Genomic DNA, 27,630 nt, shown 5'->3' on the forward strand with positions numbered 1-27,630 from the left:
GCACCAGAAGCTGTCCTCCCTCACAGTCTTAAGGAATCAATCCTGTTGATTCAATAGTCTTGGACTTTTATCTTCCAGAATTTAAAGACAATAATTTCTGTTCTTTTAAGCCACACAGCATTGTAGTGCTGTTAAAAAATCCTTAGCAAATAAATACATTTCATTATTCACCAATTCTTCCAAGAGGATTTTATTTTATTTTTTTTTAGACAGGGTCTCACTATGTAGTTTAGACTTGCCTTGAACTCAAGATGATCCTTCTTCCTCAGCCTTCTCAGTGCTGGGATTAAAGGCATGTGCCACCATGCCTGGCAAGAGGATTTTATTTTTATTTTTTTGGTATCGGGGATTGAACTCAGGACCTTGCGCTTGCTGCAAGGCAGGCGGTGGAACCACTAACCTGGCCCCTGGCAAGAGAATTTTATAAAGGAACAGAAACAACCTGAAAGTCCTGAGTTTGCCCTGGCCTTGGCTAGGGAAGCAGACAGGGAGAGAAATTCCTGCAACTGGTTCTTACCTGATGAGCTCTGAGCAAGGCGGTTCTCCGATACATGTAGTCCTCTGACTTGATCACATAGACCATTTTATAGGAATTTAATTTGAATCTGCACTCCAGCTTATCCAGGCTGTCTACATTCTCCATGGTCTTCTTACTGTTTCCTTCTTTCCCTTCCTTTTCCTGCTGTTCTCGACCACGCTGACACTTCCGAATCCGCCGCAGATTCCTACAAAAGAGAAGCCCCACAGGATGGTTTGTCTAGATGAGATACAACTCTGTGCTTTCAGAGAACCTATGACTTATGATTTTGTGGTACTGGGGAATGAACCCAAGACCTTCACACTGAGCTGCATCCCCAGCCTTTTTTATTTTTAAAATTTCAGACAGCTTCTTGCTAGACTGCCTAGGCTAGGCTCCAACATGCAATCCTCCTAGAATGCCAAGACTGCAGGCACAGGCCACCACACCAGGCCCACATTTAGTTACATGTATACATATAGATGTTTCGTGGTTTCATTATTAAAAAAACAAAACAAAACAAGACTAAAGGGCTGGGAACCTTGTTGGAATGGATTTGGAGCTAAGGGCCCTTGAGCCAGGGATTTAGCTCAGTGGTTCCATGGGTGCCTAGCAAGCGCAAGGTCCCGAGTTCGATCCCCAATACCAAAAACAAACAAACAAAACCAAAACAAAACAAAAACTAAACTTCAAAGACACAGAATAAAAAATAGCATTCCCTAACTCCAATTCTCCAAATGCCACTTGAGTTTGGCAGCAGCAACAGCCACTATTAACAACTTTGACCTTAAACTTCTAAGCTCCTGTCTATGAATTTATGCACTATAGTTCTCTGGAACTTGATTTATTAAATGACAAAACAGGATCATACTATGTAATTTATTTTCAACTTTCTACTGTCATGTTTTTTTTTTTCTCTTCAATTCTCTACATAGATTTGTTTCACTCTCTTTAACTGCTGCAGAGCGATGGCCCTAAGTGGGTTCCATTTCCAAACCACTTAATACAGAAAATATGAAAACCTATTTTAAAAATTCTCCTACAGATAGTGTCTAACTATTGCCATTCTACAAACAGAGGAAAAGAAAATAATTCACATCAATGGATACAGGAGGGGAGAGGGCAGTATTTGGAACCTAATACTCTCTAGCAACTGATGTAGAGAGGTTATCAGCTACACAATTGTATGATTGCAATTCTTAGGTCCAAGGGTCCTTAGAGGCAGGCTTAAACTTTTTTTTTTTTTAAATAGAAACTTCGGTCCTTGCACTTGTAAGGTAGGTGGCAGAATCACTAAGCTAAATCCCTGGCACAAGGGTCCTTAGAGAGTTCCAAATCCATCCCAACAAGGTCCTGTTACTTGCATGCACTGACAGTGTAAAAATATACGTCAAAAAAATGCTGGTTGTCACACCAAACTCTTCTCAGAAGTCTTCATATTCTGTGTGCTGTCACTCAAGTGAAAAAGCCAGTTTTGCTAAAGAATGTCCTTATTCAAAGAGTAATATTTTTACTGAAATCCTATCACCCTTTGGTTGTCATATTTTTTATATGCTGTGTGATAAAATGGAAACTATACAAAAAGCACATTGTGTGTTAAAGTACAATGGGATTCTTGAAGATAAGTGCTTGAATTACAAATGAATCATCTTTACCCGAATGAACGATAAAGTAAACTTAACTTGCCTTGGGTACTTCGCATTCTCAAAAAATGAATGAGGGGGCCTATCGCTTCAAAGAAAACCACTGAACATATTTGTTGCCAATGACAGGGTTTGAATTTTCAAGCAAAACTTTGCATTTTGCTAAAAATATGACAGCAACAACCATAAGCCTAACTGTTCCCCAATATTAAAAGATGTGCCTGATGAAATCAGTGTGTCTCCATGTGACTTGGGGAGGAGCAGTGTAAAACATATAATTACTTAGTGTACTGTGCACAAATTTATAAATGAGGAACTTCAAATAACCAATCACAAATGAAAAAAGGATTGATTCAAAGCACAATTTTCACCTAACCACATATATCAAGTTTCTGTTTGTGTTGATACTGCAACTAAGCTTTAAGAAACCACCCTTGTAGTTTTGTTAAAAGACATGGGACAGGGATTTAGCTCAGTGGTGCTGCTGCCTGCCTCAAAAGTTCAAGGTTCTAAGTTTGATCCATGGTGCCAAAAAACAAAAAACAAAAAAACAAAACAAAAACCAAATGGGTTGGGGATTTAGCTCAGTTTTTTTTTGGGGGTGGGGGGCACCAGGGATCGAACTCCAGCCCTTGCGTTTTCGAGGCAGGCAGTGGAACAACTGAGCCAAATCCCTGGCTATTCTGTTTGTCAAAAGGCAAGAAAATATTCCTTTTTATAGCTACATATTTGAGTATGACTAGATTTTTCTTTACTTATTTCAACCACAATACAGCAGACTGGATACAAAGCAAATATAAGAACTAGCTGTTCTAATAAGGCAAACAGTAGACAGATTTTATTTTTATACTTATTTAGAGACAGGATCTCACTATGTAGTTGAGGACGATCTTCAACTCACTATACAGCTCAGGCTGGCCTTGAACTCAGTGATCCTCCTGCCTCAGTCTCCCAAGTGCTAAAATTACAGGTGTGCACCACTACTCAGCAGTATTGCCATTTTAAAAATAAACATGTTAAACTTGTTTCAGTTGTGATTTCCAATATACCAAGTATTACCAGTATAATATCCATAAACAAGTTCTTTGGAATACTCAAGCCCTAAGAATAAGACTTCAAGGCCATAAAGACTGAAAATGTTGAAGCCGGGCATGGTGGTGCACGCCTATAATCCCAGCACTCAGGAGGCTGAGGCAGGAGGATCACTGAGTTCGAGACCAGCCTGGGCTACATAGTGAGTTCCAGGGCAGTCTCAACTACATAGTGAGACCCTGTCTCAAAACAACAACAACAACAACAACAACAACAACAGACTGATAATGTTAGCTATAAGACATAGCTGGGGACCAGAGATTTGACTCAGTGATTCTGCCTGCCTTGCAAGCCCAAGATCCTGAGTTTGATCCCTGGGTACCAAAAAGCCCCCCCAAAACAACAACAAAAAAGACACCTGGGTGTGGTGTCACACACCTGTACGCAGCACTTAGGAGGCAGAGGCATGAGATCACTGTAAATTTGAGGCTTGCGTGATCTACATAGTGAGTTCAGGGTCAGCTTAGACTAAAGCGAGACCTATCTTAAAAAAAAAAAAAAAAAAAAAAAAAAAAGACAATTTGGAAAACTATAAACCAAAGATCTAATTCTTGTGTGTTTATTCTAATTCTGTGTGTAAGAAGATAAGAGTTGAGCTGACCTATTTACACTTAATAATACATGTCTCTTCTTTTTTTTTGGTTTTTTTTCCAAACAGGGTCTCACTATGTAGTTCAGACTGCTCTGGAACTCATTGTGTAGTCCAGGCTGGTCTTGAACTGTCAGGGATCCCAGTCTGAATGCTGGGATTAGAGGTAGGCACCACCATGCCCGGCTAATACATGCCTTTTATTTTATTTTTTTGGTACTAGGGATTGAACTCCGGACCTTGTGCTTGCAAAGCAGTTAGCGGCACCACTGAGCTAAATCCCTGGCTCATACATGTCTTTTAAATGAGAAAATGTTTTTATATCTTTTTAGATTTTATATGTAGTTTATGTTTGAAAAAAAAAATCCACCCAGTATTAATTTTAAGTATGTAACTGTCAAAGACTTTGGGAATGGTTAAGTCTAACACTTACTTAAATCTGAGTGTCACTTGGTTCTTAAACTTCAGTAGAAAAAACTCACGCTCCAAAGGGTATTAATGGGTTCCATTTAAACATTGATTTATTTCTTATTTTTTGAGAGAGGGTCTCACTCTGTAATTCAGGCTGGTCTTGAACTCACACTGATCCTCCTCCTTCAGTTTCCTGAGTGCTAGGATTACAGGAATGAGCTACTAAACCTGGCTCAAATATTGATTTCAGACGGAAGCATTAACTACTAAATATAGTTAACACATGTAGTTTGAATTAATTTGCTTTTGTTTGGCAGGTAGTGGGGGGGATATTACATGGAAGAAAATGTGTGGTCAGCCCCATTTGTTAATTGACTGTGTTATGTGTTGGGTTACCGGACCACTGATCAGCTGACTTTTATCATTCACTGTATAAATAGCCAATTTTTAAATCCTGAAATGTTTTAAATGATAGTTGCCTGAAGTTAGCAGTTCAGGTTAAATAGTCCTTAAACTTAAAAGCCAGAGATTTAGCTCAGTGGCACTGCGCCTGCCATGTAAACACAAGTTTGATTTCTGGTACCAAATTTTAAAAAGTCCTTACGCTTGTACAACACTAAAATGAATGAACACATTGCCTTGTATTGTAAGGCACAGGTGAGATGGAGTCCAATTTTAGGATTTTACTTGCAAGTAGCTCAGTAACGTGAGAATTAATATCTTCTGGCTCAGATTCCGTTTCCAAACCTGACAGGAAACAGTTTTTAATATAAAGCTTCTCAAAGTTGAATATTGTCATGTGTTAAATGATTAAAAATAAAGCTATCTTTACATTAAAGAGAGAATGGGGAAAAAGGAGGAGAAAGAGGATGAGAGAAAAGAACCAAAGTTCTGGGGTGAAAGTTCTATACATTTCCATGTCCTATCCCCATAAACTCTACCAGAGTGTAACCTGGTGTGTGTGTGTGTGTGTGTGTGTGCGTGCGTGCGTGCGTGTGTGTTTGGTACCGGGAATCAAACTCAGGATCTTGTGCATGCGAGGCAGGTGGTGGGTAACCTGCTAAATGAATCAAGGATCAAACAATGGCCAGGGCCCTCTCTGCTGTTCCTGCTTCCATGGTCTCATAAGGATTTAGTCATACATGAAGAACAACTTTTTAGAATGTAAGACATGAAATTTCAATTCTAAGATTTTGAAATAAAGTCACTCTACCTATTTTCTACTTCTGAAACTCTAATTTTTATACTTAAGAGGATGAGTGTTACCATTTGAGTGTTTATAGGGGAAATTTTAAATTCTATGTAGAACAGAGTTACCATAGCAGCCCTAAGACTACTTACTGGCTTTTAAAAGTCCTGCTTAGAAGTTTGGCCCCTGGCTGGAGTGTGGGATCTTAGATTTTAAGGGACTTTCTGCCATTCCCCAAATCATGTAAGTGACTCATTATACTAAACTGTTTAATCAAATTATCTGGTTTATGCTAAAAATCTGCTTTTCTTCTGAGTCTGGAATTTTGGTTCATGCCAGAAAGAGGGTGCCTATATGATCAACATTCGATGAACACTCCTGACACAGAGTCGGCAAGCAAACTTCCTTGGTACACAGTATTTCTCCTGTAACTCCACAGGGAGAGGATTCTGCCACAAGCACCTTTTCCCTTTGCTGATTTGTTTTTCATTCCTTCTTGCAGTGAATCCTTGTTGTAAGTATGACTAAGTGCTGAACCTTGCTAATTCTTCTAGTGACTCACTGAGCCTGGAGACTGCAGCATGTCTACCCAATACAGCCAAGTTCCTGCAGGTGTGCTACAACTCTCCCCTTCCTGACGAGGAGGAACGATCCAGGAAGCATAAGTTGTTAAAAGCTACAGGAACATGGAACCCAGCATCTTTGGCAGGCAGAACAAATGGGTGGAAAACTGGAGAACCAAGAACTTTCAAATGACCAACTCTCCACTCCCCAGTCTTGCATGAGTGTGTGTGGCAGCACATGATCCAGTGCACTCACCTTGGGAGAAATACTGGTTTTTGAGCCAGATGCTCACGCAGCTCAGGGGAGGTAGTGTCAGAATTCATGTAGCGCTCCACATAATCTGACCAGCGCTGGGGGAGGAAACAAAATCGGAAATGGAAAAGGTAATAAAAACAGAACACCCTCATCAGTCTAGTAAATACTATGACTAAAATGCTCAGTCTCTAAATTTCAAGATCAATATTTTCTGCCAGGTGTGGTGGCGCACACCTATAATCCCAGCACTCAGGAGGCTGAGGCAGGAGGATCGCTGGGAGTTCGAGACCAGCCTGGGCTACATAAGTGAATTTCAAGTCAGTCTCAACTACATAGTGAGACCCTGTCTCAAAAAACAAAAAACAAAACAAAAAAAAAAATATTTTTTTCCCTATTGATATGTTATTAAAACACAGATTTTAAATTTGTTAGCCAGCAAGATGGCAAGTTTTTCTGGATGCTCAATTTATCATAAATCATAAATGGTGGGGCCAGGGATTGAGCTTAGTGGTTCTGCTGCCTGCCTCGCAAGCCCAGGGTCCTGAGTTCAATTCCTGGTACCACTCCCCCTCACCAAAAAAGATAAATGGTAAAACTGGCAAGTTTTATTTCTCCACAGAACAATATCTATAGCAAAGTATGTATATGATATATACATATATACAATAAATTACACACACACACACAATATGTATAGCTCAGTGGTGATATGCCTGCCTCACAAGTACAAAGTCCTGAATTTGAGCCCTGGTATGCCCCCTGCAAAAAAAAAACTATAGAAGAAAATGTCTAAAGTATCGGTAACTTCCACATGAAAACCAGGACTTCTGGTATCTCTTAAAGATGGAGGGAGACTGGAGGGGAGAGGGAGGAAGGAAGAATGGGAAGGAGGGAGAAGGGTAAAAGGAAAGATTTGGCAACAAAAGCCAGTATTTGTACCAAACCTTATATATACCTCACCTGTGCACCAGCCTCATATACACAGCTTGTGCTCCCTGCTTACATCACCTGCTAGACAAACTATGCTTATCACCATTGTCTGCTTTGGGCTGAGAACTCTTGTCTTCATTTGGCTCCATAAAAAGTGAACAAGACACAGAGTTGAGAAGATACTGCCAAAAATGGCTCATTTTTTCTTACACTAAAGGAAAGACAATAAAGCTACCAGACATGAGATTTCCTCAAGGGAGACAGCTGGAATCCCACAGCCAGGCATCTCTTCCCTTTATTGAAGACAAGGCTGAAACAACCTACATGTTAAGACCCTGACCCTTCAATCAGGCTAAAGGAGCTGGGTCTTCTGTAAGACAAAGTACCAGGCAGACACTCGGACCCACCACTGGCTCTGCACCACACAGGAAACTTGCCCTTACCTCTGCTTCCACAGGGTCATCTGAATTCTCCTCTTCTGTGTCCAGAAGCTCAATGGTCAGCTGAACCTGGCCTTGGCTCTGAATAAACATAAGCTGCAAGTAACAAGCCATAGCATAAACAAACAATGTTTAGAAAGTTATAACCTAGCTCAGTGATGGCAAATCTTTTAGAGCTTTCAAAGATAAACAGCCAGATGCAGCACATGTATCACAGGTTCGCCACCATGGACCTAGCTCCTCAAGCTGTGGGAGATAAAATTTTACTCCAACTGAAGAGATGACAAAGATCCTCAAAATACTGGGAGACCAGTGATAAAAGTAAAATTCCAACCTTGCTGACAGTAAAATGAAGTGTGTACTTCTTAAATTACTTAAGTGTTGGGCTGGGGATTTAGCTCAATGGTACCACACCTGCCTCACAAGTGCAAGGTCCTGAGTTTAATCCCCAGTACCACAAGAAACAAAACAACCACAACAAAATTACTTAAGTGTCAATAAGAGTACTTTAAAAAATAAATTCTTTGCTGGGTGTGGGGGTGCACACTTGGGAGACAGAGGCAGGAGGATCACTGAGTGTTCAAGACTAGTTTGGGCTACGTAGTGAGTTCAAGGCCAACCTGAACTACAAAGTGAGATCCTGTCTCAAAAAAGAACAAAACAAAGGGCTGGGGATATGGCTCAGTAGTTCTACCACCTGCTCTCAAGCACAAGGGCCTCAGTTTGATCCCCTGTACCCAAAACAAAAACCAAAACAAAACAAAAAAGTTTTGGTTGGGGATGTAGCTCAGAGGTATAATGCTTGCCTAGCATGCTGGAGACTCTGGCTTCAGTCTCCAGAATTGCAAAAAAGAAAAAAACATTAAAAAAATTTCATTGTTCATTAGAATGAACTATAGATATAAATGCCCTTTCAATTGATAATCCCACTTTTAGGAATCAATACGAACATGTTAATAAGCCTAGAGTTTTGAAAATAGTGTTTAGTGATAATGATACCAAAAATATTTGAAGTTCTTGAAATTCTAAATTCTGCTAATACTATTTGTGCAGTTAAAAAAATTCATTAACAGCAGTATGTGATGGGAGGAAATATAAGCCACGTTCTAGGTAGAGCAGCAATGAGTGGTGACTGGCACAAGGCTCTGGTTTTATGAGCCTGAGGACTCTCCATGCCCTCGCTAGCCTCAGTTTGCTGCATATAGCACAACTACTAAGGTCACATGGAGAAGGACCTGGGCAGATACCTGAGAATTATTATTTTTCTTTTTCTTAAGCCGATGTGAGGGAAACATTTAATTGTGTTCTGATTTTGCAAGACCACATCACTGGTCAGGAAGCACACAGGCCAGAAGTCAAATTTGGCTCTCAGTACTTCTTTTTAGAAGCTTTAAAAATTTCTATCTGCTAATAAATTTTTTTTCATTCATTTATTTATTGGAGACAGGGTTTTGCTGTGTAGCTCAGGTTGTCCTTGAACTCACAGCAATCCTCCTGGATCAGCCTACTAAGTGCTAGGATTACACACATGTACCACATCTGGGTAATAATAAACTTAAAAACTTTATACACAGCCACTTGCAAAACAGATCTGGGGAGGGCCGGGGATTTAGCTCAGTGGTAACAGTGCCTGCCTCATAAGCACATGGTCCTGGAGTTTCATCCCCAGTAACAAAACAACAAAACAAAACACCAAACCAGATGGGGTAGGGCCTCCATTTTGTAATTATAATCTTCATGGTTGTAGGGATTAAACCCAGGACCTTCAAACTGAGTTACATCTCCAGACCTTTCTTATTTTGAGGCAGAGTCTAAAGTCCTTAAATTACTTAGGCTGAGCTCAAACTTGGAATCCTCCTGCCTCAGCCTCTACAGTGCTGGTATTTAGGCTTGTACCACCATGCCTCCTTATAATTAATTTTTAAGAAGTACAAAATATGCCACCCAATGTTCACAATAGGTTGCAAATTAACCAATTCCCATAGTGGGTTGGACATCATGGTTCTTTTCAATTATTTTATCAACAGCCCCTATAATAGTGAAAAATCAAGTATGACCGGGATTAATTCTCTATAAAGTGAAATATAAACAGCCATAACAAAGATGTTGAGAAGCTAGGTGTGGTGGCTTGTAATTCCAGCACTCAGGAGGCTAAAGCAGGAGAATCAATGCAAGTTCAAAGCCATCTGAGACTACATAGAGAGTTCAAGGCCAGTCTGAATTGGCCCTGTCGCCCAAAGCAAAACAAAACCACAAGCAGAGTTCAGAAATGTCATCAGTAATTATTTCTGGGAAAAATTATAGGTAACTTTTTTGGGTTATGTGAATATCCTATATATAAAAGGGGGGCGCTGGGGATTTGGCCCAGTGGTTCTGCCTCCTGCCTTGCAAGCACAGGGGCTTGAGTTCGATCCCAGGCACCACCCCCCAAATAATATAGAAAGAAAGTTTAATTTAATTTAAAATGACCATGGATTTCACATATAAAGTCTTATAAAAATTCAGGGGGAAAAAGAAAGTAAACACATCACAAATTATTTTAGAACACAGCAAAGAACCAAAGTAGACTATAGGGGAGGCAGCTACTTCCACTTCTCCATGTTCTTTGTGTTTCCTCTGACAAAGCTATCTATCAGACTCTTAGAAGTTCTGGCAGTGGCACCACTTGTCAAAGGACACAACTTTGACTTTTGCTAGAGTCCTAAGACTTTCACCCTCACCAACAAAGTACTGTGTCACATAAGCAGTTCTCACCTTAAAGCAGTTCTCATCTGACATGAGCTGCTCCGCCTTCCGCTGATATGTGGACTCCAGGAGACTCCTTGAAGTCTGTGTGTTTAGCTGGCCACCGGTGGCTCCATTATTGTTCTCTGCCAGGTAAAGGTCAGTCACCTGCACACAAATCTCATCACTGACAATATGCTGCAGCTGGAAGCAAGCAAAGGCAAGACCTCAGTGAACAAGAAAACACTTCTCCCTGTCTTCTAGTCTCTCAACTCAAAAAGGTAATCTTTAGAAATTAATAACAAAAGCAATGAATTATAATCTTGGAAAATAACCATGTCATTCTTCAACTGTATTATCTATTTAAAAGCAAAACCAAGTTTATTAGCCACTTTCCCATCACTGGGACAAAATACCCAACACTTCCAACTTAAAGGAGAGGTCTATTTTGGCTGTTTCAGTGAGTTCAGCCCATAGCTGGCTGGCTCCAATGAAGAAATGGCATTGCAGAAGGGCATGGCAGTGGAAAGCTGCACAACCCATTGCAGCCAGGAAGCAGAGAGCAGAAAGGAAGGAGTCGGGGACAAGAATACACCCTTCCAGGTCATGTCCCTAGTAATCTACTTCTGGCCAAGCCTTACCTCCTAACAGCACATTTAGCTAATGAAGCCATCAATAGATGAATCCACTAATGAGTAAAGCACCCCCATGATCCACTCACTTTTCAAAAGCTGCACCTCTGAACACATGAGATTTCTGGGGGTCAGTTTAAACTTAAACCATAACACCAGGACAGGGGTGTAGCTTACTAGTAGAGCACTTGCCTAGCATGTTCAGGGCCCTGGGTTTGAGCACCAGAACCAAAAAAGTAAAATAAACTCTAATGATCTTTAAAAATTTTTCCATGGCTCATCTTTTTATGACATTTAAAAATGATTTACAGTTTGCTTTCATGCACATTCTCATTTGATCTTTACAACTTCCTGGGGAGCAGGCTAGAAAGAGGATGCCCTGTTATGAGACTGATGTACACATTAGATGAGAAAACTGCGAGCTAGAATAAGAAAGAGGCTTAGAGAACCATGAAAACAAAATCCAGGTCTTATCTCCTATTCCTCATGAAAAACCTGAAGCTCAGTGGGTATTTAGAAATAGTGCCAGGATATTCAGCTGAAAAGAGCAGTTGGGATTCATAGCTATGCTCCCTAAGCCAGTATTCTTACCAGACACACCATCAATTTTTCTACATTTTACAGTGAGTAGTAGTACTTAAATTCCACATAGTTTTGTGTTCTTTTTGTGCTGGGGATCAAACCTAGGGCCTCACATGTGCTAGGCATGCACCTTCCCACTAAGGTACATTATCAGCCCACTATTTTTTTTTTTTCCTTTTGTACCGGGGATTGAACTCAGGTCCTTATGCTTGCAAGGCAGACGGTGAGCCCACTATTTCTATTTTTGAAATAAATTTTCTCCAGTGAAACTTCACCTATCAAATATCAGTTGTGAAAAACAGATGAGAAGAAAACAAAACGTTAAAATATTGATTAATTTATTTTACTTTGAAATTCTCATAACCACTAGGCCACAGGGAAAGTCAAAAGGGTGAGCATCTGATGGTAGTAGAAAGGGCAGTAACTTCAGCCACTGCAAATTGTTAAGTAAATTAAAATCAGTCTATAAGGGACTTGGATACCACCATTAAAATAATGCTTACTATGAGGTGATGATGTAGGACATAGCGAGAAACAAGAAAGAAAGCTGGGTGAAAAAGGATATCGAAGCATGCTATCGCACAAATACTTCTCCTTATCTGTACTCTTATCAAAGCAGTCTGTGTCACTTACTCCCTTCCCACATCCACTTTTTGGCTAACTGGTCTTTCCTTAAATCTTCTCTAAGAGTGGAACAACTATGCAGCAGCCCTCCTACTTTAAAGGCTGGTCAGATTCTCTCTCATGGTAATGTGCAATGACACACAGAATGTTTGGTAGATTTTTTCGTAGACAAACATCTGTATGGACAGGCTGGATACTGCTGGGGCCAGAGGCAACTGTCTTGGCAAACCACTGATCAGTGGAGTGGAGGAGCCTGGAGCACATGCTGACTGTCCTGTCTTGATGAGCACCAGAATGGAGCAGATGGACAGCAGGAAGGGATGCAGAAGAGAAGAAGTCCAGCCAAGCCCTTACATGGTAAAGCCATCTGTAGTTCTGAAGCTTGTGTATGTATAACTGCCTATCCATACTTAAAATAAATTCCTCTTCAGCAAGCCTGGAAAGGGTTGGATAAATATGCATGGCTTGAATCTGAAACAGATTTACCTCTAGTTACCAATGAACTAAGGGGAACACAAAGCGACAAGAGTGAAAGAGATGCTTCCAATTGAGGAGTTAAGATGAGAAGCTTGGGCCGGCAGTGCAGTGGTTTCGCCACCTGCCTCGCAAGTGCAGGGGCCTGAGTTCAATGCCTGGTACCAAAAAAAAAAAAAAAAAAAAAAAAAAAAAAGATGAGAAGCTTGACTGTGTTTACAAACTCTCTGATCTGGAGTATCCTGCACCAGGCATGGTGCTGCACGCTCGTAATCCCAGCATTTGAGAGGATCACTGTGAGTTAAAGGCCAGCCTGAATTATATAGCAAGATCTTGTCTCAAAAACAAAAACAAAAAACTATCTAGGGTATTCTAGAGAAAACCATTTCCATAAAAAAGTGATGGAGGGCTAGGGGTTTAGCTCAGTGGTACTGAGCCTTCCTCACAAGCACAAGGTCCTGAATTCCATCCCCAGTACCAAAAAAAAAGTGATTGAGACAGTACATGTCACTGACTCAAAACCATAACCAGAAGCTCCTAGTAAAAGGACTAATTATATCTGTTTCAAAAACTAACTTCAGGCTTATAAAAAGTAAGTAGGTTTTATTGACTTTTTAAAAAAGTATTTAGAGGGGGTGAAGGGAGGGCAGGGGTTTGGGGAAAAATGAGAATCAAGACCTGTCATGTAAAGGTACAAGATCCCAATGATGAATATAACTGTACTGCATACCTAAAATGTACCAATAGATTCAATGAGAAAAAAAGTATTTACAGTGGTGAATGAAAGACTATTCCTGGCTGTACCAATAGCAAATGCATAAGTAGAAATAACAGCACAAGGTAAATGGAGTCAGTATTTTAGATAAAATTAAGAGGATTAATGGAATTTCTCTCAGAAATTGTGAGCAGGGACCGGAGATTTAGCTCAGTTGTGCCATGCCAGCCTCTCAAGTTCAAGGCCCTAAGATCCTCAGTACTTCAGCCCCCCAGCCAAAAACAAAAACAAAAAAATACCTGTGAGCAGAGGTGACTGCATCTGTATGATGATTTGGTCACCACATGGGAAGGTTCAACAGCTTTTCTGATTTTCAGAGAGAATTTGATTGCTAGATCTCTAAGACTTAAGATCCAGTTACTTAAGAATACTCTGCCACAGTCTTGGATGGGCAGGCAGGGAGGTACATATCCTTCCAAACACAAGGGAAGCTGGTTGTAATGGTACACACCTGTAATCCCAGCACGTGGGAGGCTGAGACAGGAGTTCACAGACAGCCTGGGCAACATAATGAGTTCAAGGACAGCTAGAACTACATAGTGAGAACTCAAAAAATAAACCAAGGCAAAGTACTACTACTTTGCAAAAGATTCAATATTTTATTTCAAAAGAAAACTGAAGCTGCACATGGTGGCCCATGCCTGTAATCCCAGCACTCGGGAGGCTGAGGCAGGAGGATCCCTGTGAGTTTGAGACCAGCCTGGGCTACATGGTGAGTTCCTAGTCAGTCTCAACTACATAGTGAGACCCTGTCTCAAAAAATAAAAAAAGAAAACAAAACAAAATCAAAAGAAAACTGAACAATCTCTCCTTCTACAGCAGCCATGTGGCCTCTAGAACAAGAATTTCTTTTGTTGTGTTTTTATCAAAGTTATTAATCATAGCTTCTCAGATCAGAACTCAAGGCCAAGGGATAGAAATCATAGCAGTAAGATATCTGTTATAAAGACATCATTGTTATAAAGAATCACATGTTTAGAAGATACCAAGGAACAAAACACCAAACCTAACTAACAAACCTCAGAGGGAACCTCAGATACATGAGGTAAGCAAAATATTCTATAGTATAAAAACTTACATGAAAACCTTCCCTAGTAAAAGTACTTCAAATTTTCAATTAAGCAAGTACACAAAATCATGAGCATCTATAGAAAAGATAAGGCAATGTCTTCTCCTCACAGACAAGCTATAGGATGCTCTGGGTAAGGTGCTAGGAGGGCAGGGTGCTCTCTAGAGGTGGCCAGCAAGCAAGGGCCTGAAAGGTACCTTATGGGCACACTGAGCAGCACAAAGCCACTGCAGTGGCCAGAATGACCACTTTGTAACGGGAGAAGTCACACTGAACTTTAAATCTTTCCTTTCTCCTTCCCCACAGAAATGATGCCTTTGCTCTTTCCTGAGCCACTGTCAGATAAGGAGTTCTTCAGTCACCAACACTACCCTCCACTGTGTCCTCACCTGTCTGACAATGCTCTGGATCAGTTTGTCCATGGTGAAGGCAATATAGGCATGAATGGTGAACATCTCTCGCAGAGAATCCTCATACTGTGAGGAGTCTATATTGCCATCAAGCAGGCTCCGCACCATGTCCAGGAAAGCTGGGTAATAATCTTCCACGTCAACGTCCACTGCAGGAAAGACGGGACAGATGAAGTTTCACCATGGTAAGAAAAGATCAGGGACAAAGAGCACGGCAAATCCCATAGCTCTAGCTTAATCAGGACAAAACTAGCTACTAAGGCCATGTCCAAGCAGCCCCCTGCAGACAGAGCTGAAACCTGAAAGGTGGCCATCAGTCACTAGGCTATCTATCCTGAGAGTGGCTTGGCAACTCTGCCCATGTGAGAAAGAGACCTAACAGTACTGCCAGGCTCTGCAGGATGGGTGCACCGAATACCCCAGGAAGAAGGCTCCAAGTGGCGGGCTTTCAGCATGTATAAGCACCCCCGCCCCCAGGGTCACTTGCTCATAGTGCTATTTCAATGCAGCATGGTGTGCAGAGAAGGACAGGCTCAGCTGTATACTAGCACTGGAACCTGCTCGGGAACGAAGGAATAAGAGTGTAGATTAAATTCTCTATGAAAAATGAAGGAATCTACATTTGTCAAAGTCTTTTTGTTTAAAAATGGATTTGCAGCTCTTTACTTCACAAATTGCACTAAATAATCTATACTTGCTATATATAAATCACTTTACCCACCAGTGCGTAAGAATCTTATCACTAAAGAGACTTCTGGCAATCAACAGAGGATATAAGGACTAGGCAAAGAGGCACCTTTAGCTGACTAACATAAGACCCATCCACATGAAGTGTGAAAACTAATCTCTAGTGTGAGAAATCAAGATAGTGGCACAAAGAGGCTACTAGGGTCTTGGTTGTGTTCTTTCCTGATCTTTATTGAACACAACAGTGTTCACTGAGGAAAAATTCACGAAAGTACATGATTCTCATTTGTATCTTTTCTGTATAATGTGCTAAAAACCTCAATAAAAAGTTGAGAAACATGAAAAAAAATTACAAAAAGGGCCAGGGATTTAGCTCAGTGGTGCTGTAGCCTGCCTTACAAGCACAAGGTCTGGGTTCAATCCCTAGTACACCAAAAAATAAAAATTAAAACTAAAATAAATAAATAAATAAAAATAAAAAACTCACTGATTAATTGGCTACCTATTTACCATTTATATAGGAGAAAAAAGACTAAGAGCAAAACCAAGTCTATCCATTTATCTGAATTACGATGGAATTATTATAGACAGGCAAAACAGGACAACAGTTCTTTAAAATGAATAGCTGCCTTGAGCTTGTCACAGTATACCTATTTGAATGGACACGCACATGGTCTCTGAAATATGCACCAGCTGTGAAAAATGCCTTTATGTCAGAATAAAACTGGAGAAGTTCAAACCATAAATGTGCACATGCAAGCTCTGGCCAGTACGAGAGCTGGCACCACCACTTAGGGGCAAACTGTGCAAGCTCACACCAGTAAGTCAATAGCCAATGATAGGATTAGATCATTTCTCTTAGTTTTTTTAAAAAAAAATTCAGGCTGGCCTTGAATTCAAGCAATCCACCTTTCTCAGCCTCTTGAGGGCTGGGATTACAGGTGTGCATCGCCACACTCAGCTCATCTCTGACTTCTACCAAAGCAGAGGGAATCACTATGCATAGGTCCAAAATTTGTCTTTCAGGCCATAATAAATCAAGAAACCAGGGCACAAGAGCAACCCATTTTAAAAAAACAAAACAAAACACCTCACTCCTCAGCTTTGCTAGTTCCTGAAGAGCCCAGAAGAAAAGCCTCTTGATAAAGATTTGGCTCCTTGGATTAAGTAGCTTGTTTATAAACTAAACTGTACCCTGGAGGCAGGCAGCACAGAATTTATTTAAGAGCATATGATGGCTTCCTTAACCCTCTTCTTTTTCTTGAAATCTCTTACCTTTATTCCTGTTCTGCATTTTCTGTGCACTGAGTTCAAATCTTCTTCTTAGCAACTATTTCTACTTAGAAACAAGCCATGATGATCCCCACTAAAGAGGAGTATTCATAAATGGCTGAGAAAGTTCTGATCATCTTAGGCATGATTAAGCAGGAATGTATGTTCTTGTCAAGAAATGGGAAAGGACTGTTACATTTTAGTCTCTGTCCTTTGAAACCCTGGGCAGTAATCCAGAAATGTGCCACCTGGGCAAGCGATTCCCTACCCCTGATGTGTCCACAACACCAACTACTGCCTAAGCATACATGTCCCAAGCACTACCCAGCATCCTACACATTCATTTCCCAGTTCCCCCAGCAACCTCTTAAGGTGACAATTAGCTAATGAATTTTACAATCAAAGAGGCTCACTCTGTTTAAGTAAGGTCACACAATAGAAAGTAACAGAGCTAAGATCTGAACCTCACTCATAACCAAGGCAGTTTCCCCCATCCCCAACCCAGAGGTCTCTGGCCTACACATGCTCCTCACACCCACAGTCTCAGCACTCACTAGGCTCCTTGAGACGAAGCTGGATGGCAGGGCTATCACTCTTGTCTCGCTTTATGCCTAGCACCTCTCGTTCCCATTCTCTCTCTCGATTTTCCTCCTCAATTTGCCGTTCAGCTTGGGAACAAATCCGTAGCAGCCTCAAGCACAGAATCTGGTGCAGTCGCATAAAGATATACCAGTTGTTATTGACATAGAAGAGGTTGTACACTTCATCCATCCCCCTTAATTTCTGAGCTGCTGTGTTACTAAACAGGAGCTTAGACTTTGGGGGGCTGCCCCCAACACCATTGTGCTTCTTGGCTGCCCCCGTGGCTTCATCTACATCCATCTCTTCTTCTTCTTCTTCCTCCACATCTGAGAGGTCGCCTCTCTGAGCAAAGAGCAGATCTGGAATGAAATGATGCATGATCTGCTTGATTTTATACTTGTCCTCCTTCTGAATGCCGGTCTGCCTCTTCACATGATGGATAATCAGAGCGGCAGCATCTTCCAAGATCTGCTTGTCTTCATACGCCAATGAGAGGTGCGGGCCAACAGGGACACCGGCATTCTCTTCTGTAGCCTGCTCTTGCCTCTGACAGGAGACACAAAAGTATTCCCTGAATGTTAATAGCAGCTACAAATCTGGACCACAACAGAGGACCACACCAGGTATTAACTGCAGTGGTTGCTCAACCCAAAATGTAGGAACTGACCTTATATTTGTGCCTCACCCAGAAACAGGTAGATGAAAAAAGACTTGTATCTTACAGACTCTGATAATATACATGGACACCGGCACAGAATTGAAATTGTCTTATAAAATTCTGGAATAGTACTTACAGAAGACATGATACGAGGTTTGGGGCTATGAAAGGTGACATAGTAACAGCACTGACAAAAAGAATCCCAGGGTTGCTGCTAAGTTTTTAAGTTGTAAGCTGAAATGTTTTACACAAATACAAGGCACTGTTTTAGGGAATTAGATGGTGGGAGAGGTGGGAGGTATAAACTGAAACTAAGATGGAAAATTAGGAAATTAATGAGATAGGGTTAAGTAGAAGAGTAGGCTTAGGCAGTTATCAAGAATACAAAATGTTATGACAGTCATGAGCAAGAATCAGCAGGTCTTAGAGGGACTCAATTTCTTCTAACAAAGAATTTCAGGGCCAGGAATTTAGCTCAGTGGTTCTGCCACCTGCCTCAAAAGCACATCCCCAGTTCAATCCCAATACTCGGGGAGAAAAAAGAAGAATTTCAAAGAATCAAAGCTATGCTAACCATAAAGACTGGCATTTTCACACATGTAAACTCCCTTACCAACTCACCTCATCATAGATACTTTCAATCTCATTGAGTAAGCTCTTTGACCTCAGGACCTTCGTGTCATTCTGTTTAAAGTTGATGCCCTGGTGATCTAAAGACTTCAAGTAATATTTCTCATTTTGCTCTCGCCACACCTTGTTAAATCCTCTTTGAGCTTCTCGCCATTCTTCCTCTTTCATCTTCAATCTAGTGGGGTAGGGAGGAGGGCAGAAAGAAAAACACAGAGGAGTTCAGAGTTTAGAAATGGAAAACATGCCACACTTACTTTACTTCAAAAGTCAAGGGGCCAGAGCCTGGTGTGCTGGTGCATGCCTGTAATCCCAGCACTAGGGAGGCTGAGGCAGGAGGATCGCTGTGAATTGAGACCAGCCTGGGCTACATAGTGAGTTCCAGGTCAGTCTCATAGTGAGACCCTGTCTCAAAAACAAACAAACAAACAAACAAAAATCAAGGGCTGGGGATTTAGCTCAGTGGCACTGTGCCTGCCTTGCAAGTGAAAGGTTCTGAGTTCAATCCCTAGTGCCACCCGCCAAAGTCAAAGGCATATAAGGTCTATCATGATTTTGGTAACTTGAGACAAATGTTATCAACCTCAAACTTTTCTATAAAGGAAAATTCTCATCCAAGATAAATGGCAACCTCAAACTTTTCTATAAAGGAAAATTCTCATCCAAGATAAATGGCAATCTCAAACTTTTCTATAAAGGAAATTTCTCGTTCAGGTCTTATATGGGGGAGGAGGGGAAAATGTATCCTGAGGTCAGAAATCTCTATTAGCGTAATTAGTTCTCATAGAGAATTTCAGGGTCTGGACATATAGCTGACTGGAAGAGTGCCTGTCTAGCCTGGAAGAGGCCTTAGGTTCAATTCCAAAGCATCACATACAAACATTTTTTCTTTTTTTTGTTGAAGATATGAGCAAAGTACTCCACAGCATACCCTTGGGATATCAGTAAGAATTCTTTGAAAAGAGGTCATCTTCCTTTGCTATCAAAAACAAATCTGTTTCTCCGCTGCAAAACTCTCAGAATGCTATGCTGATGGTAATGCAAAGTCTAAGAGTGGAGAATGGGTACAAGATCGCTGCTTTGGACAATCTGTGAAGCTCTGATCAGAACCACTGATGCTTCAGGAGAGAAGAAAAACCAAAAGCAGCAGCACAAGTAAATTCACCAGGTGAATTGCTGCTGTGACAGGAAGAAGCAGCAGCGCTGATCTGTGTTAGGGCATGTGTGTGTGTGTGTGTGTGTGTGTGTGTGCGCGCGCGTGTGTGAGTGTTACTGTACAGCAAGAGTACCACAAATGGAAGATACCAGGGCCCAGCCTCATCTCCCACACATGAGGTAGGTATGACAGCCCCTTTATAGCCAAGTCTGACAGTGATGAATGTTATCTGAAGTAGAGTTTTTTGCTGTTGCTGTCTGTGGTACTGGGATTGAATCCAAGGGCTTTACACTGAGCTAACTCCCCAGCCCTTTTTATTTTTATTTTTTAGGTACCGGGGATCAAACTTGGGCCCTGTGCTTGTGAGGCAGGCGGCGCAACCAATGAGCCAAATCCCCAGCCCCTCCTTTTTATTTTTTATTATGAGACAGAGTCTCACCTAAGTCTTCAAGTTGCACAGGCTGGGCTCAAACCTGTAATCCTCCTGCCTCATCCTCCCATAGTGCTGGAATTACTTATTTGCCCTCATGCCCAGCTGAAAGATGATATTCCTGGTAAACATGGTAAGTTAAATCTTTTTTATAATGACCATGTATTAAAATTTAAACAACAAAGAGTGGTTTTTCTTACTAAAAAAGCAAAACAAACAACAAACAAACAAACAAAACCCCCACAAAAAACGTAACTAAAACTCAGCATTTTAGTGCATGCCCATAATACTCTCTACTCAAGAGGCTGAGGCATGAGGACTACCAAGTCCAAGTCTAATGTGGACAACCTATGAGATCCTGTCACAAAACTTTTTTAAAAAAGAGGTGGGGATGGAGCTCAATACTACAGAGCCTTCCTAGCATGTGTGAGGCACTTTTTCATTCCCCAACATTGCAAACAAATATAAAATAAATGTTAACAACAATCAGTACTTAGTGACAAGAACATGGGTGGTTATTTTCCTTCTTGATACAGTGCTGTGTACCTGAAGTCCCAGCTACTTGGGAGACTGAGGCAGGAGGACTGCTTGAGCCCAGGAGTCCAAGCCAGCATGAGCAACACAGAAAGAGCCCCTCTTCAAAATATTTAAAAATTAAAACCCTCTCAAATATTATTCCTTTTTTTTTTTCCGGTACTGGGGATGGAACTCAGGTCCTTGCTCCTGAGAGGCAGGCAGCAGAGCCCCTGAGCTAAATCCCTAGCACTGAAAACCTCTCAAATGTATACATAAACCACTCCACTGTAACATTCAAGGTTTCTTCTCTAATATTGGTTACAGAGAATTCCAAACAGAAGGTCTAGAACCTCCAGCCTTTGTGAAGCACACTGAGTGCAGCAGGCACACTGCTTGCTGGGTACCTCTTGAGGACAATCGGAACAGCAATGGAAGGGTTCTTCCTCAGTCCATCGATGATGTCCGCCGCCTTGTCAGCGTATATCCTCTGCAGCGCCTTCCGGTGGATGACTTCCGACGTGCCCCCAAGGGTGTTATCCAAGCGGAATTTGGCTTGTTCCTCAGCAGACAAGCGGGAAAGTTTTTTCTGTATTGCTTCTAGAACCCGGATGGTTGCCAGATTGGTCTCTAAAACTACATCAAGCTAAAGACAAGACAAAGAATGGTGCTCAGGACCCGAAACAGAAGAGAAGCAGGCAGGAGAATAAAGGAGGGAGTCAAATTCCCTGGACTGAAAGTCGGGCTCTACTATGGTCACGTAAGACTCATTCCTGACCAGTAAGATATGGGTAACAGCATCTACCATTCTCCTAAGGCTGTTTTCTGGGTTCAAATGATATGATCCACAGTGTTTACCACAATGTCTGGCAGTTAAGAACATCCAATAAAAATGGGAATAGCAGTTGTCACTCCTGTCACCACCAGTACAGTATGCTCTGCTGTGGTCTGCTGACTAGACAGAGGGACTAAATGGGAAGCTATTTCACTCCTATTTTTTTCCTGAATATCCACCATTTGTTACAAGCAATAATAATCAAAACAATGCCTTTTGGGGCATGGTGGTACATGCATGTAGTCCCAGAACTATAGAGGCTAAGGTAGGAGCACTGCCAAGTCTAAGGCCAGACTGGACTACACATAGTAAGAGCTTGTCTCAAAAAAAAAGAAAGAAAGAAAAGAAAAATCCAAAAAGAAATCCTAAAAGATGAATCAATAGTAGTTTTGTTGCACTGAGCTATAAGTGGTAATAAAAATATGATATTTAAATTATTTTAAAATTTAGTACAATGAAAGACATTGCCATTAAGCTCCCTCAAAATATTACCCCTCACTTTGAACACACTTATCCCTCATTCTTGCCACTTTTGGAAGAGTTCTGTAAGTCCTCTTCCTGTCTTTATGAAGTATGGTCAGAAATAGTGCCATACAATGGAAAGACAGCCTTGTAAAAAAATGACAGTGCACCTTCATCTATCTTACTCACTAGATGTGGTTCTGTGTGACTTCTGGCTCTTCAGCAAAGTCAAAATAACCATGAAACGGAAACATTTTGAACATATTCAGGACATCCAGGCTGTCACGGCACTGTAACTAAAGTTACTCATGAAAGAGGACTTCTAGAACTCCTTCAGAAAGCATCAAGAGGGTGAGGGATTTGGCTCAGTGGTTCTGCCACCTTCCTCACAAGAGCAAGGACCCAAGTTAAAAAAAAAAAAAAAAAAAAAAAAAAAAAAAAAAAAAAAAAAAAAAAAAAAAAAAAAAAAGCATCAAGAATGATAGATAAGTGTGTCTGAAGTGAGGATTTTTAGAGGACCTAATGGCAATGTATTTTTTAATATAGTAAATGTTTTTTTTGTTTTGTTTTGTTTTGTTTTTGGTACCAGGGATTGAACTCGGGTCCTTGCGCTTGCAAGGCAGGCCACCGAACCACTGAGCTAAATCCCCGGGCCTAGTAAATGTTTTTTATGTAAACACATTATATTTTTTAATCACATGTCAGACATCCCCCGCCCATTTCTAACTTTTTCTTTTGTTTCATGAAGTTGCCCAGGCTAGGCTTGAATCTTTAATCTTCCTACCTTAGTCTCCCAGAATACTAGGATTACAGCCGTGCACCACCATGTCCAGCTGAGAGGTCTTTTTAGTGTAGTTTGAAATAAATATTTAATGAATATTCTATATCTAATAGTAATGAACATTTGAACACAAATGACTATCATTTCTGAAGTTTAGAATTGTATGGATGCATTAACATTTGAGTTCTTACTGAACTCCTGGTTAAAGACATGACGGAAAACCTTTGAACATTCTATTTAAACATAAGACTCTCCAAATGAAAAGTAAAAAATCAGCAGTCTCAGGGGCCTACACATCAGCATGTGAAGCGTTTCCTATTTTTTTTTGGGGGGGGGCTGTGGTAGACATTGGACAAATGACAGACTAAACTTCTTGGCTCCCAAATGACTGGATAGGGTCATATGACTAGTTCTGATAAAACAGGTAAGGTCAGACAGATCTGTTTATTACCTCTGTGCTGGATTTTTTTCTTTTTTTTTTGGTACCAGGGATTGAACTCAGGATCTTTCGCTTGCGAGGAATGTGGCAGAACCACTGAGCTAAATCCCCAGCCCTGTGCTGGAATGTTTAAGGATACAAGATCCTGCTGAGCACTCTTGCTTCTAGAGACAATATTTGAGATAGGAGTACTCTGACAGCCTGGGTCCCCAAGTAAATCTGATGAGCAAACTCCCTTGCTAAACACCAATGCAAGGGCCGGGGATTTAGCTCAGTGGTGCCATGCTTGCCTTGCAAGCAGAACACCTGAATTTGATCCCCAGTACTAGAAAAACAAACAAACAAACACCAATGCACTATGTAGCATGAATGATTAAGAAGCAAACCATTGAGATCTGTTGGTTAATACTAGCATTTCTAACCCAGGAACTGCTTCAAACTATCCTGTCTAGCCAAGTCTTACGCACACAAAACCACCTCACTCCTTTCACCTCCATTTGTAGGCACAGAAGGAAAATGAGGTGGTTGCTGCCTCTTATTTCTAGGCATACAAGTTGAGAGAGAATAGGAACTTCTACCCTAGCACCTAACATTGCTAACATAGGTAACAAAGAAATGCTTTTTTTTTTTGGTCCTAGGAATTGAACTCAGGACCTTGCGCCCTTGAGATTGTGAGGCAGGTGGCGGCACCACTGAGCTAAATCCCCGGCCCAGAAATATTTTCTTTAAATTGATGAAACTCCCTCTGGAAGTTAGTAGGTATCATGATTTTGTTTACTGCAAACAACTGAAATTTCTCATAAATAAATGCTAAAGGCAAAGATGGTCAACCATTGGCCTGTGACCAGGCAGCAACTGGCTCTTCACTCAGAACACAAGTTCAACAGCTGAAGCAAGTCTGAAGGGAAAACTGGAGGAAACCTAACCAGTTTGGATAAAAGAGTAAGGTACATGCCAATCTGTATGAATAAGCAAAACCAGCCAATTTAATAAATATACTAGAGTTGGGGATTTAGCTCAGTTGCACTGTGCCTGCCTGGCAAATGCAAAGCCCTGAGTTTGATCCATGGTATTGCAAATAAATAAATAATTAATTAAAAATATATATACTAAATCAGATATATTTAATTCAGCTCTGCAGATACCTTCTTTTGGTGATGGTGTATCAGTGAACTAACTATTCAAACACTGAAGGATTTTGAACCCATTTTGAGAAGTAGGTCCTCTTCTGATACAGGCCCTCCCCCAGCTTATCCCATCCATTCTCTCCAGATCTTCCAACTACTTCAAAATGAAGTCCCTAATTTAACTTTCTTTGAGAAGAAGCTAAACCAATACCAGAAAATTAAGAGAAAAATTTCAGTTCTCACAGCAGAGATGGTTGCTATCCACATCAAGAAATCAATAACACAGACACTTAAAATCATTTAAAAGCAGCCTCAAGCTGGGCATGGTGGCACACATCTGTAATCCCAGTAATTGGGAGGCTGAGGAAGGAGGACTGCTATGAGTTTGAGGCCAGCCTAAATACATGGCAAAAGCCTCAAGAAAGCCATTCCAGACCTTAAGATACTATTTTACTGACCCACAATGTGTAAAACACAATGATCTTTAACATGCAAACCAAAAATTACAACCAAATGGATTTTTCTTCAGTCATCAATGGATAATTTCAAGACAAATGTGGCTTAGGTTAAGTCACACTCACCATATTTTACTATCACTTGACAAATCCATAAGGGGTAGTAAACACTGCAACAAGCATTTACTACAGAAGAATGTGAGTCTTTTGGTTCTCTTGTTCAAAAAAACCAAGCCACACAGAAAGTATTTCAGCTGGGGATTTGGCTCAGTGGTTCCACTGCCTGCCATGCAAGCACAAGGGCCTGAGTTTGATCCCCGGTAACCACAAAAAAAGATGCTCTTTCATTCAGCACCTCACAATTCTCCACACTTCAAATGATAAAGTGGTGCATACCTCAAAGCGTTCATCTTCGCAACGATAAATATGTTCTTCATACTGAGTCTTCTTGGAACTAACAAAAGTGGAGTCCTCAGACCATGATGGGAAGGAAACCCAGGTGTCATTCAAAACCTATGGGTACAAACACAGACTGTAACCAAAGTCTAAAACAGCAGTCTGGTGATGGAAATATTCTTTAAAAAAAAGATAAGGCAAAACTCTAGGGAGGGAAAGAAACAGCATGATTTCATGAACTCCACTGTTAGAAAGTTTACCTAGCTAGACATTCTAAATATAAGTGCAAAAAACCTTTCGTTTTTAACAAAGAGAGGTTCTTGATTTTGTCATTCATACAAATTTTCTAAATAAACCCAGCACCACCACTTCCTCTAGGAGAACACTGTGGATCTAGTGCTGCTGCTTACCTCTTTACAGAGTGGAGTCCGTCCTGTACACTTGGGTTGCTGGTAACTCTTGGGCAGGGCTCGATAGCTGGAGCCCAGCCTTTTACAAGAGGCGTAATCTATCTCCATGGCAATGCCCTCTGTGGCTCGTTCCTTTGGAAAGGTTTCCAAATGCACAGACTCCTTATAGCCCAGAAAGTTTTTAAACCAATTAAACAGTTCAGGGAATTTCCTGGAGAATCAACCAAAAACTAGTAAGTCATCAGAGATGAATAGTTATCCTGAGGTATACCTATCATGACTCAGTGTTGAGTTAGAACTCTATTACCAAGAACCAATTCTAAGGACAGTGATCTCCTACTTAAGAAGTAAGCCTTTTAAGCATTTGGATTCCCTTTCCTTAGAGACTGCTCCCAGATTAGTAATGGTGCTGATCGAAGAGTTGCAGTAGGCAATAACCAAACACCATTTATTCTTTTGACTAAGAATATGACTTCAGTATTCATATAATTCTTAGACTGTCAAAAACAGCTAAGATTCTAGAATCTCTTGAAAGACACACCTCTATTACACTAGCAATGGTCAGAGATAGGATACTACTGGTCTATGGCCATGAGTCAACTGGTCCTCTAACACTTTCTGCCTATTCTCTCATCTCTAGAGTTAGACTAAAGACTTCCTAGGACTTTGACACTGACAGTTCAATCAACTGACACACCTCACTTAAATTAATTTTGCCTATCATATGCTCTCTCAAATCAATTACCTCACTCCCACCCCAGAAAAACCAGGGGCTCAATCCCTTGCTTCACTTACCCCAGAAAAGGAGAAACTAGCTGTACAAGCTCAGCCCGTGAGATCACCTCCTGGTTAAAGATAACAAGACAGCGCAGGAAATTCTCATAGGCCTCCGCACTCCTCAGAGCCTTTCGGACCTTACAGAGACAACAGGAAAAAAAAAAGTTTACATGTCCAGGCAAGGTAGTGCACACCTGTAATCCCAGCACTCAGGGTCTGAGGCAGGATTGCTGAGAATTTGAGGCCGGCCAGGGTTATATAGTGAGTTCAAGGATGGCCTCAGCTATACAGTAAGACCCTGTTCTCAATCAATCAATCAATCAATCGTTACATGGGGAACTGAGATTCTAGATTATTTTTAAAAATTGGGAAAATCTGATCTGATATTTGATTGGAAGTTTTCTAAGATATGTTAACGATTATGTTTGAAAACTAACACGTTAAGAAACAAAATATTTATGGAAGAAATGTTATCTGGAATTAGTTTTCAAATAAACTAGGAAAGGTGAAAATATAAATGAAACAAGTAAACTGACTAGGAGGTGGGTACAGCTGAAGCTAAATGATAGGTACATGAGGGATCGTTAAATATGTTTTGAAAGGGCTGGGGATTTAGCTCAGAGGCGCTGCACCTGCCTCATAAGCCCAAGGTCCGGAGTTTAATCCCTAGTACCGGGAAAAAAAATGTTTTGAAATTTCTTAAAATGAAAAATGTAGAAGACCTTAGATAGTCTTCCTCCAAGGATTTAGCTCAGTGGCACCATGCCTGCCTCACAAGTGTAAGGACCAGAGTTTGATCCCAGTTACAAAAAGAGAAAAAAAAAAAAAAAAAAAAAAAAAAAGTAAATAGCAGTATGGTCCTTCAGTGGATACTGTAGGCTATCACCAAACCATATAGTTTTATCAACAAGCCTAGCTTTGGACTTTCGTATTCTTTCATAATAACTGTCCATCCAGACAATGCATGGAACATGGACTTTTAAAGACAAAGATGAAAGAGTACTATACATTTTTAATCCTATATTTATTGGCTGTTTTATTTTTATTAGTGCTTAAACATCCAAAAGTGGATAGAAGTCTAATAAATTCTATACACTCAATAA

General features: G+C 40.8%; 1 protein-coding gene and 1 long non-coding RNA gene across 3 annotated transcripts in view; one reads left to right on the forward strand and one right to left on the reverse strand.

Annotated features, from left to right (window-relative positions):
• The window catches only part of Sin3a (SIN3 transcription regulator family member A), a 65,956-nt gene that overhangs the window by 3,284 nt on the left and 35,042 nt on the right, over positions 1–27,630 (reverse strand). For both annotated transcript variants that reach the window (XM_010626377.3, XM_010626370.3), the window contains exons 10-20: positions 26,546–26,664; positions 25,751–25,961; positions 25,341–25,457; positions 21,253–21,491; positions 18,741–18,924; positions 17,434–18,007; positions 14,900–15,069; positions 10,385–10,558; positions 7,634–7,726; positions 6,261–6,355; positions 518–725 (exon numbers count right to left, since the gene is read on the reverse strand). In XM_010626377.3, coding sequence (XP_010624679.1) covers positions 518–725; positions 6,261–6,355; positions 7,634–7,726; positions 10,385–10,558; positions 14,900–15,069; positions 17,434–18,007; positions 18,741–18,924; positions 21,253–21,491; positions 25,341–25,457; positions 25,751–25,961; positions 26,546–26,664 — 2,184 coding nt within the window. The remainder of the gene's footprint in view (positions 1–517; positions 726–6,260; positions 6,356–7,633; positions 7,727–10,384; positions 10,559–14,899; positions 15,070–17,433; positions 18,008–18,740; positions 18,925–21,252; positions 21,492–25,340; positions 25,458–25,750; positions 25,962–26,545; positions 26,665–27,630) is intronic.
• On the forward strand, positions 15,006–21,259 carry LOC117283359. The gene is made up of 3 exons (XR_004514314.1): positions 15,006–15,105; positions 19,651–20,081; positions 21,173–21,259. It is a non-coding gene; the product is annotated as an uncharacterized LOC117283359 (long non-coding RNA).

This window comes from Fukomys damarensis, unplaced genomic scaffold (genome assembly GCF_012274545.1).
Source record: "Fukomys damarensis isolate Sample0158 unplaced genomic scaffold, DMR_v1.0_HiC HiC_scaffold_25, whole genome shotgun sequence".
Classification (NCBI taxonomy): Eukaryota; Metazoa; Chordata; class Mammalia; order Rodentia; family Bathyergidae; genus Fukomys; species Fukomys damarensis.